At 35.4% G+C, this 14,703-nt stretch overlaps 1 protein-coding gene across 4 annotated transcripts in view; it reads right to left on the bottom strand.

Moving 5' to 3' along the window:
• The window catches only part of NETO1 (neuropilin and tolloid like 1), a 66,693-nt gene that overhangs the window by 22,179 nt on the left and 29,811 nt on the right, over positions 1-14,703 (bottom strand). For 3 of the 4 annotated variants that reach the window (XR_015913963.1, XM_088535643.1, XM_088535642.1), the window contains exons 5-6: positions 5,614-5,655; positions 5,377-5,534 (exon numbers count right to left, since the gene is read on the bottom strand). Coding sequence is in view for 3 of the 4 variants with exons in the window: in XM_088535643.1 (XP_088391769.1) it covers positions 5,377-5,534; positions 5,614-5,655 (200 nt within the window). In the remaining variant the exon portion in view is untranslated. The remainder of the gene's footprint in view (positions 1-5,376; positions 5,535-5,613; positions 5,656-14,703) is intronic. The other variant, XM_010217500.2, reaches the window with a different exon arrangement.

Consider the following 14,703-nt stretch of genomic DNA (forward strand, 5'->3'; position numbering starts at 1 on the left):
CAACTGATTGATCTGATGATGCTGAGACTGGTTTACTTTTCAGTCTGAATGACATAGCTTCACACTACCTTAACACTGGTTTGTTGTCAGTGTTACTCTGTCAAGTATATTAGCTTCTGCTAGAAGAGATTCTACATAGACAATAGCATGATTTGCAGTTTCATTTTACAAAACTATTTCCAAGTGATTTTTACAGCCTAACAGAGCTAAAACAATATTTCCTGCCTCTTTAAAAAATTTCTCCAGCCTATTCCCAAGAGCCAATATTATGCTATATATATATTTTTAAAAAATCATATTATTTACATTAAGAACAAACTTCAAATGCATCTTTAAATATAGAGTTCATTTGAAGCCAGTGCAAAATGTCTCCGGTTTTTATGTGCTTCTGTCTCTAAATTGCTCCTATTTCCCTGTAACATTTCAGGAATCACCATCTAAATGCCTCTCATTACATTTTAGTACACTACTTAAAGCTTCTCTTCTGCATCTGGTTAAAAAGCTTCCAAAAACTATGCTAGTCTTCTAGTACTGACAGCTTAAACTCTTTTTCTCGTAGGTATCGTTCCAGAACATGAAGCTTCACTTTCCACATGAGAACAAAAGATGTTTTACTTTAATCAGATTGACTTGTACACAATGATAGCTGTGGAATTTGCTTCACTGTATATATATTTTTTTCAATAACAGTCTAGGAAATGCATGTGCAACCACCAAATCTCCCTCAAGATTACATTCAATCTGCAAATCAGGTGTTTGTAATAGAAAACATCACCTCTATATTTGGTTGGTAATAGGATGTAGGGCCTGTTTTGAGACTGGTGATAAGTGATTGAAAGCCTCAAGCAACTATTTGTAGCCTCAAGCATTTGTAAATAAATACTTAAGTGTCTTTGTCACACCTTCTTTCTCTTCTTCAGGACTAATCAGTCTTCAGTCTTCTGAGGACTTCAGCTACTTGTTCTCAAACTTGGCTCTCATGCAGAGCAGCAGTGCATTCTTGGCTCAAACTGCTGAGAAAACAGCTCAGGTATGAGAAAAGGTTATGAGGAGTCCTGGCTGGAGAATTTCATCTTGGGTTCATGGACGGTCATGGCCCACATGCTGCTGAGGGGCCACCTGCCTTAGCCTGGTACCTCACTGCTTCTGTCCTACTCGTATTGAGTTGCCTTCATGGTTTGACTTCATCCCTGCACACTTGCTTGGTGACAAGTGTACTCTTGACCTCTGTTTGCTGTCACTTATCCTGTCTTGCTCTTCCTGGTGTGCTACAAAGCTGTACCGCTCACCAGCAAGCTCTCTGTCCTGTCTGCCCTTAAAGATACAACAGAATTAGGACTTTGTTAATTAATCTTTCTGTTTCTTAAACTTTTTATTAAGTCTTGCATCCTACAATCAAGAGATTTCATTGCCTATTGGTAGGCTTAGATGACAGTATTAGTCATGACTTTACCTACTTAGTTTACAACTTTATTTTATTTCATATGGTAGACAAAACTGAGAATGGCCTCAGCATTTGCCCAGTCTAAATACTTTTTTGCTTATTCCACCTGAATAGATGACTTCCACTGGACAGAATTCAAAATACTACTTGTCCATCTGTAATCTGGCAGCTCTTTCTTTTTCTCAGGCTGCCCAAAACTTCTGATTATAAGCTCTTCTTATATTTCTCCAACATCAGAACATCATCTCTTGTTTTATTCTTTGTACTGTCAAATTCTGATGTATTTTTTTTTTCTGTTGAACTTCTCGGTGGCCACACACAGTATGATGATGGCCAGTGATAGGACAAGGAGTAATGGGTACAAACTGAAACACAGAAGGTTCCATCTCCATGTGAGGAAGAATAACTTTCCTGTGAGGGTGACAGAGTCCTGGAACAGTCTGCCCATAGAGGTTGTGGAGTCTCCTTCTCTGGAGGTCTTCAAAACCCGCCTGGATGCCACCCTTTGCCACGTGCTCTAAGTGTGTCCTCCTGGAGCAGGGAGGTTGGACTAGACATCCCTAGATGTCTAGAAGTCCCTTCCAGTCTTAACCATTCTGTGATTCTGTGATTCTGTGTGCAGCTTGCTGGAATAATTTTCTATTAAATGAGTACAAACATGTATCCTGTTTTCCTAAGGTCCTTGTCAGAACTCTGTTGACACATCCAAAATAGAATAATGCTTGTTGTTGTTTCATTCTTCTAGAAGACTTCACCCTCCTTTGACAGGAGAACACACCAATGCTCTTTTTAATTTATTTCTGTCTATCCACAGATGAAGGATTCTTTCTTCTTCCACTAAAGTAGCCAAGATATCTGGGAAGTTATTCAGGTCCCATTATTCAGGTCCCAGTACAATAAGCTTATCCAATGATATCTCTGAAATTATTCAAGGAATTGACTTGGAACAATTAAATGAGTCACATATATACCTCACAAAGAGTCACGGTCAAAGATAAGGTTCCAGGGTTGCATATAGAGTGTTTAAGCAGTAATTCTTAAACTGCCTTCCGTTGTCTCCTGCACTTCAGAAAGTTTCGGTTCTCCCTGCAATTTCAGCACTTCCTGTGTATACAGTGGTCAGTGATGACTCAATATTTAAAGCATGTACAGGGAATTTTCCCTTCTCTGTCCCATTCCAACTTGCTGAGCTTAGCAGCAATGTTACACCCAGACTGTCAGGTTGAAGCTCAGGCTTACAGCTCTCAAATTCAGGCTCTTTGACTGATCTCATTGCTTATACATTGAGCTCAGACTTGGCTTGAATCTGCAATTGCAAAGCATTGAGGGGACTTGCTTCTGCAGAAGTTTAGATTGGATGAGTTAAAGCCAAATGAAATTGCACAGTCTAATTAAGAAACTAAAGATGTGAAGATTCAACCCAAACTCTGTCTGAGAAACTCAGGTCTTTTAGGCATAGTTCCCAGTAACAAATTGTGCAGCCCAAAGCACAGGAACATGTGGAGAAAGACTGCTGTTGAGTTCTTACTGTTCTTAGCTGGGGAGTAGCCTGTTCTCATAGGTGCAAACTGCCATAAATTAGAATGAGGTCATGGAATTATTACAATGAATATGCCAGCAGTTCAAGGTTAGATAGATACAAAAGAAGACAGCTATGAAATAGGGACTCTAAAATTCAATGCAATAGAATTAGATCCATAAACATTCTCTCTGTAGCTTCTGCTTCATAGAAGGTTTCTTTAAGTTTTATTCACTGATTTTTTTTCCTTAAAATCTGAAAACTTTTTAAATTTTCATAGTATGACAACATATATATTTATATATATGTATACTATGTATATATGCTGTATATATATAGAATATATATGAAAATCACACTATGAACATTCAAGTGTATAAATTTAAACTGGACGTTTAAGCTGAATCATAGATTTCCTCACTTGTGGGTTTTCCCTGACATGTTAGGAAGCACTGATTTATAAGCCTTTGTAATGCCCTGTTTCTCTGTCCAAGGAATTATGTAACATGGGAGCAGCAACAGTACATGACACGGTCCACTTGCCTGTCTACAAGTAGGATCACTTTCATTTCTCTCATTCTTCATAGCTATTTGTCAAACCTGCTCTTAAAGACTATTAGCAATATTGACTGAAGAAACTTCCTTTACCAGTCATTTACAGTGATTTCCTTGCTGTTTAAAGGAACAAACTTAGTATATAACCTGAATCTTCCTGTTGCAATGCAGGACCATAACTTTTCCTGTAGAAATGGACATCTGAACATTCCTTTCTAAGAAGCTTTTATTATATTATGTCTGACAACAAGCTTCTTCTCAATATTTTCAACATCACATTAAATAATTGTGAGGCTTTTATCATGTTTTCCAGAATGGTCCCATTGTGCTCTTTGCTAGATGCTCTTCAGTTGGTCCATACTTTTTTGAAATGAAATATAGTTAAGTCCAGATATAGAAGCTCATCAGGAACTGAAAGTTCTTTAATCCTCTATTGACAGTGACAGTGTGCTTTTGCAACGTGCTATGGTTATGGTCATACGGCTGCACAATTTGTATTTTTACATCATGACTAAAGTCTGGATAAATCCTGTGGAAAGCAAATACGGGATTTCTATCAGGACTTTGAGTCATGTAGAACTTCAGAATTAGATCAAATAGGAACATCACAATGACATTTTCTGACAAACTGACTATGAACGAAATTAAGACTATAAGGCAACTCTATTAACTTTTTTAGTTGTGCTGATAGTAAGATTTTATGTGTTTATCTGTTTTCTCACCTACTAACCTTCCTCATCTGAGCACTTACACTGAATATTGCAATAATCATTCATGAGTTCAACTATATCCCATTTATAACTACTAACTCTAGCCTAAGGGAAACCTATTTAATGGAAAACTTCTATGAATATTGCATGTATTCAAGAGTAAAATAAAAGAGAGATTAAAGTATATTCTGAAAATATTTTTGCATTTATATTCTTTATGAGACAGGTATTCATACAGTTATACTTCGCTCCTTAATTTTCACAACAGAAAAGTGCTGAAACAAATTAAAAAACTATTTTTTTTTTCTGGAAGCTCTTCAAGTAGCAGTCAGATGTGTTCAATACAGTATGTTAGTCCCGGTTTGCAAAACCTTTCTTTTCAAATAGAAGACAGCTAGTAAGATTACGCTCTGGGTTGCCTTTAGTAGAATGAATGAAAGCAGATGGGAGGCACAAAGCTGTTCCAAATGCAAAGGAGGAGAAACGGTAGAGCAGCTAACTACAATTAATCCAAGCACTGCCTGATAAACTGTGGGGAACTCAAGGGGAACTCAAACAGAATCCAAGAAAAGAATCATTAGATTCGCTGGAGCCCTCTTTTCCTTCTGCTTGTTACAGAGACATGGCTTGCTGACTACTGTGGGAGAAAAACAAAAGCACTGCTGCTTTTTGTCAGTGCCTCTGAAATAAAGGAACTCAAGGCCTTGTGCAAAGGAACTAGAATTTACCTTGGTTTCATTTTTGCACTTCGCAAATGGGAAACAAAGATGACCTCAGGGAAGCAGAAATGTTTCTTAAACAGTCTCTCTGTTAGATATATGAGATGTACTGAAAAATAAAGTGATAAGCTTACCTCTCAGGTAACACACTGATTCTTTTAAAGTATGAGTAAATTTAAAGATGAGTTCCAGCAAATTACTTATGGCACAAAACCACATTAATGCTGCCCACAACATTATTTATACAGAAAGAAGGTTATTTTGGCTGAGGTGACAAATTACCCTTCAACAGCAAAGGAAAAAGTGGTTTACAGGTTCAAGTTGTAAAGTTATTAAGCAAGATCTGTCTGTACTAAGAAATGCACACCACATTAGAAAAGTCAATTTCTTAAATTAAGTGGCAAATCAGCAAGTGGATGAAAGACTGACCTTGGATCGGGGTGGTGCTCGGATGTACCATTTACAGTCTACTGCTTCAGTTTCAGAAGCTTTTCCTTCTTTGACAATTTGCACAGATTCCACAATTCCTTCAGGTCCTCCCATTTCAAACTCACAAACTGAATAACAAAATACCAGAAAAATGAAACCTGAACAGCAAACAAAACTATTTTCTACAGCAGAGTGCAAAGGCCTCCAAATTTTCTGGAAAAAAAACAACATACCAACCTGGCAATGGTTTCAAAACTCCAAGGTCCTTAAAATCTGGATCTTAAAAATTGAGAAAGAAAAAATTAGTTTATTTCAATATCCTGATGCTACATCACCATATCAATATCAGCATACTGCAATTTGACAATGCACTTCAATGATACAAATGCACAGGTATATGGGAGGAAAGGCCCTTGTGTTTAAAACATGTTTAAAAACTATGGCAAAATGCATTATTAAAGCAGAAAGTATTATCATACAAAGCCCTCTATATTTTCCATTTAAAAAACCTCCTTTGGTCATAATTCTCTCTGTCTCATTCTTTTTTTCAGAAGGGTGGGTTCAAAAATATTCCTGTATATGCCAGAGGGCAGGAAGGTTACACAGCTAGCCATTTCATATTTTAATATATCTTTTTAATAAAGCAGGGTATATTTACAGATCCATCCAGGATCACTTTGCCTATTTTACATTTCCCATTATAACACTCGACTTAACTAGAAACTTCATTCTGAGCTTATGAATACTCTACCATCCCCCACTAACTATGAGAAGCCACTTTCTCTGTCAGAAACATCCATTTGTTCTTCTATAAATACCATAAGAATTTACCGTTCAGCTCATTAGGTTAATAATGGCACTAAGTGCAATACATATTTTTGATCAGATAAATGTGATTACTTTCACCATCTTAAGATGCTTTGTGTCATATTTTTATAGCCAGGTTCACCACTTTCATAAAGAGAGTTTGGTCTTAGATCTATGCCCTAATAGAAAAATATCCACAGACAAATCAGCATCTAACAAAATTTGGAGCAGTTTGTTGATACAGCCTAAAAGTGGGAATGCGAAAGAGGCTAAATTGTTCAAAAAGGAGATGATCTCTTCAAAATAGAATAGTCTAGTTATGGTGCATTTGATTCTAAAAATGCCATTCTACTTAGCGTGCATACACTGGACTTTCATCTTCAGGAGAAAGAAAACAGGAAATAAAATTGCTGCCCTCTATATTTTTTTTGTGGAAATTTTGAAGGATTTGGTCTTTTAAAATCATTGAAAAATAACATGCATTAAGCTTCTTTTGGGCTACCTTCTGCTCAAGTCTCAAAAGGATTGCACAAGAAGAAAACCAGGGAAGAGTTCGAGCCCTGCAGTCTGCTCATGGAATTGATTTCATTACTCCTGGATTTGGTTGGCGTATCAAAAGTTGTAAATAAAACAATGAACCATAATTTTGGGATTAAGCAGTATATAAAATGAAGAAAAAAAAAGTCTGCTGTGCCCTTATTGCCTCAGTCTATTCTGTACAGTAAGAATCATAACCAAATAACACCACGAAAAGCAGAAAGTTTAGTGCTGTATGAGGAAGATCAACCATTTCAACTCAAAAAGTGAGAATATACTGGCTTCAAAATTGGAAATGTAAAAACATCCTTTTCAAGTACCTCTCTATAGTCAGGCAGCCTTTGTTCTTCCCAGCTATCTTTTATGATGGTACAGTAAAAAACTTAAGCAAATACTCCTGAACTTAGTTACTGCAAATACAACTGAGCAGCCTTTAGAGTTAATTGTTCACAGTTAATTAAAATAGAGTTCATTGTTAAGCAGTTTTATAGATTGAAAGATAGATACAATAACCAACATGTGATGTAATTAAATATTTCATTTAATGTTGTCAGATTTAGTGGATAGCTACTACTGAAAGCAACATACTTAAAGGAAATCTACTTTAACCACTACTTCAAATAGTTCTGATTAACATCCAAATCATATACAATGTGATCCCAGTGTTTTTTCTAATGCCTGGCCTAGAGTTTGTATAGGATGGTTCTGATCTACTGGAAATACCATGTCAGCACAGCACAGAGAAAGAGGGAAAGAGGAAAAGAAAGACACTGGTAGGATTTCTCCTACATGAAGTTTTCACATGAGGTAGTGTTGTTAGCAAGATGCCTTACTGCTTGAGCTGACCTTACTATTCAGGAAATATGGAGTAGCTGGGAAAGGGAGAGAAGCTTTGTGTCTGAAAGGGAAGGTGAATGGCTTTCTTCTTTGAAATTTCTGAGTCTGAGCCTACCCTCTGATGAGCACACATCAGCTCAGCACTGAAGTGTGCAGGCTCCCAGAAATCTGGGGTTTGGAGACAAACCTGGTTGGCTGTGCAGTGGTTGGTCTGGAGTCCAGGAGCACTTGTGATTTTTGCATCCCTACGCATTGGGATGCTTTGTGCTACGAGTGGCAACAGCATCCCTCTATTTTGCATTTGATAAAGTGAGTTTGGAAGCCTATTCTGTATTATCTACACAAGAGTTTCATTCACATGTTTAATATTAACATTTTGGCCACTGGAGGCAATGTAAACCATTGCAAATGGTTTGAGACAGTGTTCATATCTGTCATCTATCCTTGTGAAGTGCTTGTGTGTGCTGTAGCTTCATGGCTTGGGGAAGTCTCTGGCAAGCTCCCACGTCACAGGAAAGCAAAGACCAGGAAAGCAGTGGTGACCTTTCACCATAATAACATATAGAGTGAAAGAACAGAAAATTCACTGAGTTGAACCTGAGAAAGAGGTCTCAGTGAGTGTCTGACAGAAGCAGAATGGGAAGCATACTTCTCTGTAAATAAAGCCCATTAATCCTGGTAAGGATATAAAATATGATTTTTTTTTTTTAAACTTACATTAAACTGGAGGAAAGTAGCATTGGTTCAATTCTATTAAAAAAAAAAAAAAAAAAAAAAAAAAAAAAAAAAAAAACCTTTGCTTTCTACCTGATATTTCACTATATATTGTGTATTTGCAAAATGTCTTCCCTAAGAGAACTTAATAAGGATGAAGTATAATCCAGGTCACATAATTTGACACACAAAAAGCCAAAAGTATGTTCTTATTTGTTAACAACACAAGCCTAACAAAACCATATACAAGTGCAAAACCCGTTAAAGCCCTAAAAATATGATGGATTACCTTGGCCACGTAAGTGCTCAGTTTTGAAAAATTATTCTTTTGCATCTCTTCAGCATAATGAGAGTAATAGTTAAATAAAATGTATGATACTTGAGGTACCCAGGTGTTGATGCAATGCATTTCACTAAACATTAACAATATACTAATATTATTATAACAAAAACAACAATCTGGAAGTAAAGCATTATCAAAAATGATGAAATTTCAACCATTTTTAAGCATACTAACCCACCAAATGTATGTTTTTTAAATAACATACTATAAAAAGATTGTACTTTAGTGGCTCTTCAGTACGTAATTCAATTAAATACTTATTGTCAGTCTGAGTCAGAACCCTTTAAAGATATACAAATGCTGACTGGATACATCTTCTAATAGACAGATAGCCCTTTGTCTCGCAGCTGATGAAAACCAAGGGAAAAAATAGGGAAACCCTGATAATTTGATCAGCATTAATGAGAGAGAAAAATAGGAGACATATGGGACTGCATCACATGAAGATTTTTTTAAGGGGAGTAGGTAGGTTCTCCCAAATGGGGAAGTAAAATTTGTAAAGAGGAAATGGAAAATTTCAATAAGAAATCTGAAAATGTGCAAAGATATGTAAACAGAATATCTTTCGGTCAAAGTAAGCTCTATGGCTCTTTGCTTCAGCATGGAATATCTCTGGAAAAAATGAAGGCATGTCAAAATCTTCATTTCACACATGATATATTTCTGAAATATTATGTTAACGTTTCCTCTACAGTTCCTCTAAGCACAGAATTATATTTGAAGCTTCTTATGAAACACAAAAATCTGTGCCAGGTTATTTAGAGTTATTGGAAAACAAATAAAACAAAGAAATTCTGAGTTGGAGAAAAGGAGAAAATAGTGATAATCTAGATTTCCTTAACCAGTAAAAAATAAACAAGTACTGGAATTGCCTGATAGTAAAAGTGCTATTCAAAAAAGTACCTAAGATAATTGCAGAGGTTAGACAAATTTCTATCAGAATGCAGATCTGGTTTAATGGATTTTTCTGTGGGACATAGACATATACATGTCCAAAATGCCAAAATCTGTTGTATTTAGGACTAGTTTCAAATGAATCCACTAAGTCTTCATGAAGGCTTCTGGAGACATTTTGCATGCAGACTGTGAGATCTCTTCCACACCCAGCTCATGGAAGTCTTTATTTTTACAGTTCAAGCCAGTCTGCTTTTCCTAAGATGTGGGAAATCATGTAATTAAATGCAAGGAAAGTTATAAACCAAGAAGATAATTGTCATGAGTTTGGAGGCCTGAAATATGAAATACTAAGTAGGAAACTAGTAAAGTACAAAGGAATTGTAGATTGACTGGATTAACTCTTCCAAAAGTGTATAAATAACCTTGTTTTTCAATAAACTGCACCCTCTTATACGGCTGCCCATCTCTAGTATACCCACACAGAGACATATTTACCCACCTTTGCATGTATTTATGCACACAGTCTCTTACTCTGCTCCACTGAAATGGACTCCAGACTGACCGGCTACCTGGACTCCCTGTCTAACATTTTATTCTATTCTCCTAAAAATAATACCTGGTTCACTGTTCTCTTTCATGACAACAAAAATCAAAGGTAAATTCTCAGTGAACGTTGATTGTCCTTATCAGTCTCATACTTCAGTAAACTCCAAGTAAATATACAACTGTCAAGCATGCAATACAAGTCAACAAATAGTTAGGTTTCATTTCGGTAAACAGTTTATGTGTCATGATATAAGCAGAGAAATTATGGCAGAAAACACTGTTAATTACATGTTTTTTTAATTCACACATGGCAATAAATTGAACAAAACCACAACTACCACACTTTAAAAACATTAATACAACAAAAATTCTGTAATGTGCACTAAATTACTTCTTGTCTCTGTTCGTCGCCAGCATGATGCTGCAGACTTGAAAAATGAATTGGTCAAAATATACCTAGTGCATATTCTTCAGTGGACATGCAAACACAGATACCTTTCTCTATCACACTTACTATGAGTCATACAATGAACAGGCTATGTCACAGGAGATGGTGAATATCACAATATTGAGTGCCAATTTAAACAGCAAATTTATATCACTATAGAGCACAGGATTCATAAACATCCAAAACTCAACCCAACATTTTACTCTATTCCAGAACTTGTGCTACTCCACAAGGAATTCATTTCACCCAGTATCAGAGGTTCAGTCCAAGATAGCTGCCTATGTTCCCTGTACATTCAATAGTCATAACAGATGGATACTTTTGGAAAACAATATATTCCAACTTCAGATAGTTGTTCAAACCAGGATGGACTGCTCTCTTGTTCCATTTACTACAGAAGTCAGTATAGATTCATTTGAATAAATGCCTACATGCTAGAATTAGTTATGAAAAATCCTACTGTACATGTTTGGGGATTTTTTTTTGAGTTTTTGTGATTTTTGAGTGTTTTTTTCTGCACCTAATAGTGCCACCTGCTTCATAAAATTTGAGAATAAGTGTTATATTGTTTATTTTTACATTCTTATCAAAAAGGAAGATATATCTAACTCTCTAAATAGTTCAAAAAATAAAATACAAGTAAAAATAGTTATCTGAAAAAAAATCAGGTCTGTAATTGTAAATTACATGTTTAATACAGAATTATTATCTTAGGAAATAAGAGCCAGTTCATTTTTCTTAATATATAGCCAGAAGTAAAGGAAAATTCTTTACAGTTATGCTACTTCAGTGATGTCAATAAGACACAGGTAGACATTGTCTGATAGAAAAAGGACAAAAAGCATGAAGTTCAAACTAACTATTTGCAGCAAGAAGTTATGTTGGAAAGCCTTAATATAGAACTATTTAAAAGGCAGACCAAATTTTGAAATTATTCAACCTGTAATCAAATACAGATTCTGCAGGGCATTTAAAGTAATCATAAGTCATACAGAAAAAAATCTGGTAAATCCTTTCTTACATAAATAAAGACAAATCTGTGAGCAAACCTCTCATTTTATTAATCCGTCTCTTTTCAAACTACATGCATACGCAATTTTTCTTACATTGCCAATGTTAAACCTGTTACATGTACTCATATCAAAGAAAAAATTATAATTGGAAGTCAAATCGTTTAATTCAATAACCGTCTCAATATCGCTTTCTAAATATGGAATACTAACCTGGAAATCATCTTACCAAGCCAACAATCTAGCCAATTGCAAAAAAGCTGTTTATATCTGAAGAATGTACAGCCAAAAAGATGAACAACTATTGTGTGGTGGTCATAAGTCAAGATGAAATAAAAACGTATGCCATAAAATCCAAGTACAGACATGCTCTAGTTGACCTTGCGTGTGCAGGGTGGGGTTTGACTAGATGACATCTAGAGGTCCCTTCCAACCTTAAGCATTCTATGATTCTATGAGAACTGATTTGCAAATAACTTGCGAAACACTTTGCTTTCTCTTGTTCTGTAAAATTAAAAAAAAAAAAAAAAGGGTAAAGGGTCAATGTTTGAAATATAAAGAAGTTTTGGGTTGGTCTGAATGTTCATGAATATCAAAAAAAATAAAGAGTTTCTTTCCAATTTTTTAAAGGATACATACACAAAATAGTCATAGTATGTAGAAACCATATGTTGCTAACGTTGATTAGGGAGAACATACAGTATTACTCATTGAACAGAGAGATAAAGTTATAGCTTTTCATTTTGCTGTCTTTGTATGATTAGGAATAAGCATTCAAGCTTCAACCAGTGTATACATATATTTCTCTGTCACAAAAACTCTCAGAGACCTGTTTTTATATGCAAATGTACACGGGAACATTCTGTAAACAGAAATGTAATATTCAGAGAGCCACTGCTTGTTTTCAAGTTTATGAAATCAGATATCCTTTGCAATGATTTCTAGGAGCCTAAAGCAGTGCTTCATTCTTGAGTGTTTTACCATCATTCTGCTCTACAAAAGAAGAGCTTGCAGAACTCAGCACAGAATAGCAAGATTATTCTAACATATTTTACACGGTTGTCTCTTAATAATGATGATATAGTGAAAATATTGGAAGATAATGAGTGAAAGATTTTAAAACACAAATAAAAATATGCTCAAGCATCACAAAGTAAAATATAAGTTTCTATAAGCATATATTCTTAGTAAAGTTTACAAAAAAGAGAACTTAGCTATTCTGCTGAAGAGAATCAGGAAAAAGCGCTAATTAAAAATACTAAGATAAATGGATATATAAAAATATACACAAGTTATTGTCTTGCTAGCTAAATAGGAAGTTTGCTTTGATTAATCTTTTAACTCCATAACCATTCTTAAAAAAAATGAAGAAATATGTTTTTGTAAAACAACAACAACAAAAAGCAAAGTTTTGCTAGAAAGCCTGAAAAAAGGTTAGCAATATTGTTTTCTGTGTATTGTCTTTTAAGAACAATACTCTGAACAATTGCAGTCATTCTGGAGACTAAATATAATCTAAAGTAATCTTTAGATTACTTCTCAAACTGTTCATTAGCAATGGCAGGAAAGAATTCAGAGGTAGTAAATACAAATGCAAAAGTGACTCTTTGAACTTTTAATTTCTCTCTGATTTTTACACAGAATCACAGAACGGTTAAGGTTGGAACGAACCTTTAGAGAACATCTAGTCTAACCCTCCCTGCTCCAACAGGGACACCTAGAGCACGTGGCACAGGGTGGCATCCAGGCGGGTTTGGAAGATCTCCAGAGAAGGAGACTCCACAGCCTCTCTGGGCAGCCTGTTCCAGGGCTCTGTCACCCTCACAGGAAAGTTCTTCCTCATTTGCAAATGGAACTCCTGTGTTTCAATTTTTACTCATTACCCCTTGTCCTGCCACTAGCCACCACCAAGAAGAGTTTGGCCCCATTCTCCCTACACTCTCTCCTCAGGTGCTTATACATATTGATGAGATCTCCTCTGAGCCTTCTTTTCTCCAGACTAAACAGGCCCAGAACACTTTTAGTCTTTCCTCATAAGATAGATGCTTCAATCCCTTAATCATGTTTGTTGCTCTAAAGAGCCTTAGACCATTGAGAAGCCACATGAAGACAAATAAGACTTTTTTTTTAATATATACTGGAGAAGTTTGAGAAATATCAGCTTGGAAGAGGCAGCTCTCTAAGGAGATTCTAGTTTGTCTTGCTTTTCTTGTTGTGACTCAATAAAACATCACCATTGCTATTTTTATTAGGAAGAAATTTGATAAACGAATGCTGTAAGTATAAAGGGAAGCCAAACTGTTAGTCACAGAAAAAATGCAATGAACATATGTTAGTTATTTTAGTCAGATTTCTTCCTATTTGTTACAATAGCACAAACTATCTCCCAGAAGCATGATTTCTAAAACCATTTTTTTATTTTTTCTTATGTCATGTTTACTAATCTCAGCTTATTTTTCCCATCAAAGTTTCCCAGTACTATAGTTAATTATACCACATAAGTGTGGGTATGCATATATTCACAGGGTATATTATAATACTATTATAGTACTAGTTCCCTTTTTTCCCTGATTTATAAACTTCACAGCTGTGATAGCCTCCATAGAATGTCACACATTTCAAATATTAGCATTTATGTACCAAGAGTTAGTTTTTTTTTCTTTGATATTATTTTGGGAATGAAAAAGCTATATCACTAGAAAAAAAAATCTTTTTTTTTTTTATATCTTTAACTAGTTTTTATCTCTATTTAGTATAAATTAAAAAAAAAAAAAAAAAAAAAAAAACTGTGCAATAGGTAGACTTTATCCGAACCCATTACAAAGACTGGTCAAGAGTAGGCAAGAAGTGACTGGGACAAAGCACTTGTATACAGATGTTGCATGGATTTCATGGAATCATGAAATTGTTAAGGTTGGAAGGGACCTCTAGAGGTCATCTTGTTTTCAAGCACACAATGGCATGCTTTGAGATCTCAGTCTGCTTCACTCCCTTATCTATTGTGCCACATATTCAACAGAGGCTATTTCTCCATGCAAATTTTGTATAGGCAGGAAACACATCAGAAAGTAAAAGGACTCATGCTACTCTGGGTTTCATCCTCATATAGGACATATTTGAGATGAGCACCTACAACCCTAAGTGCTTCTTGGTATTGCATTAGAGAGAAAAGCAAGAATTGGCAACAA

Source organism: Tinamus guttatus, unplaced genomic scaffold, assembly GCF_059628265.1.
Source record: "Tinamus guttatus ecotype Peru unplaced genomic scaffold, ASM5962826v1 Tinamus_guttatus_pri_ptg000639l, whole genome shotgun sequence".
Classification (NCBI taxonomy): Eukaryota; Metazoa; Chordata; class Aves; order Tinamiformes; family Tinamidae; genus Tinamus; species Tinamus guttatus.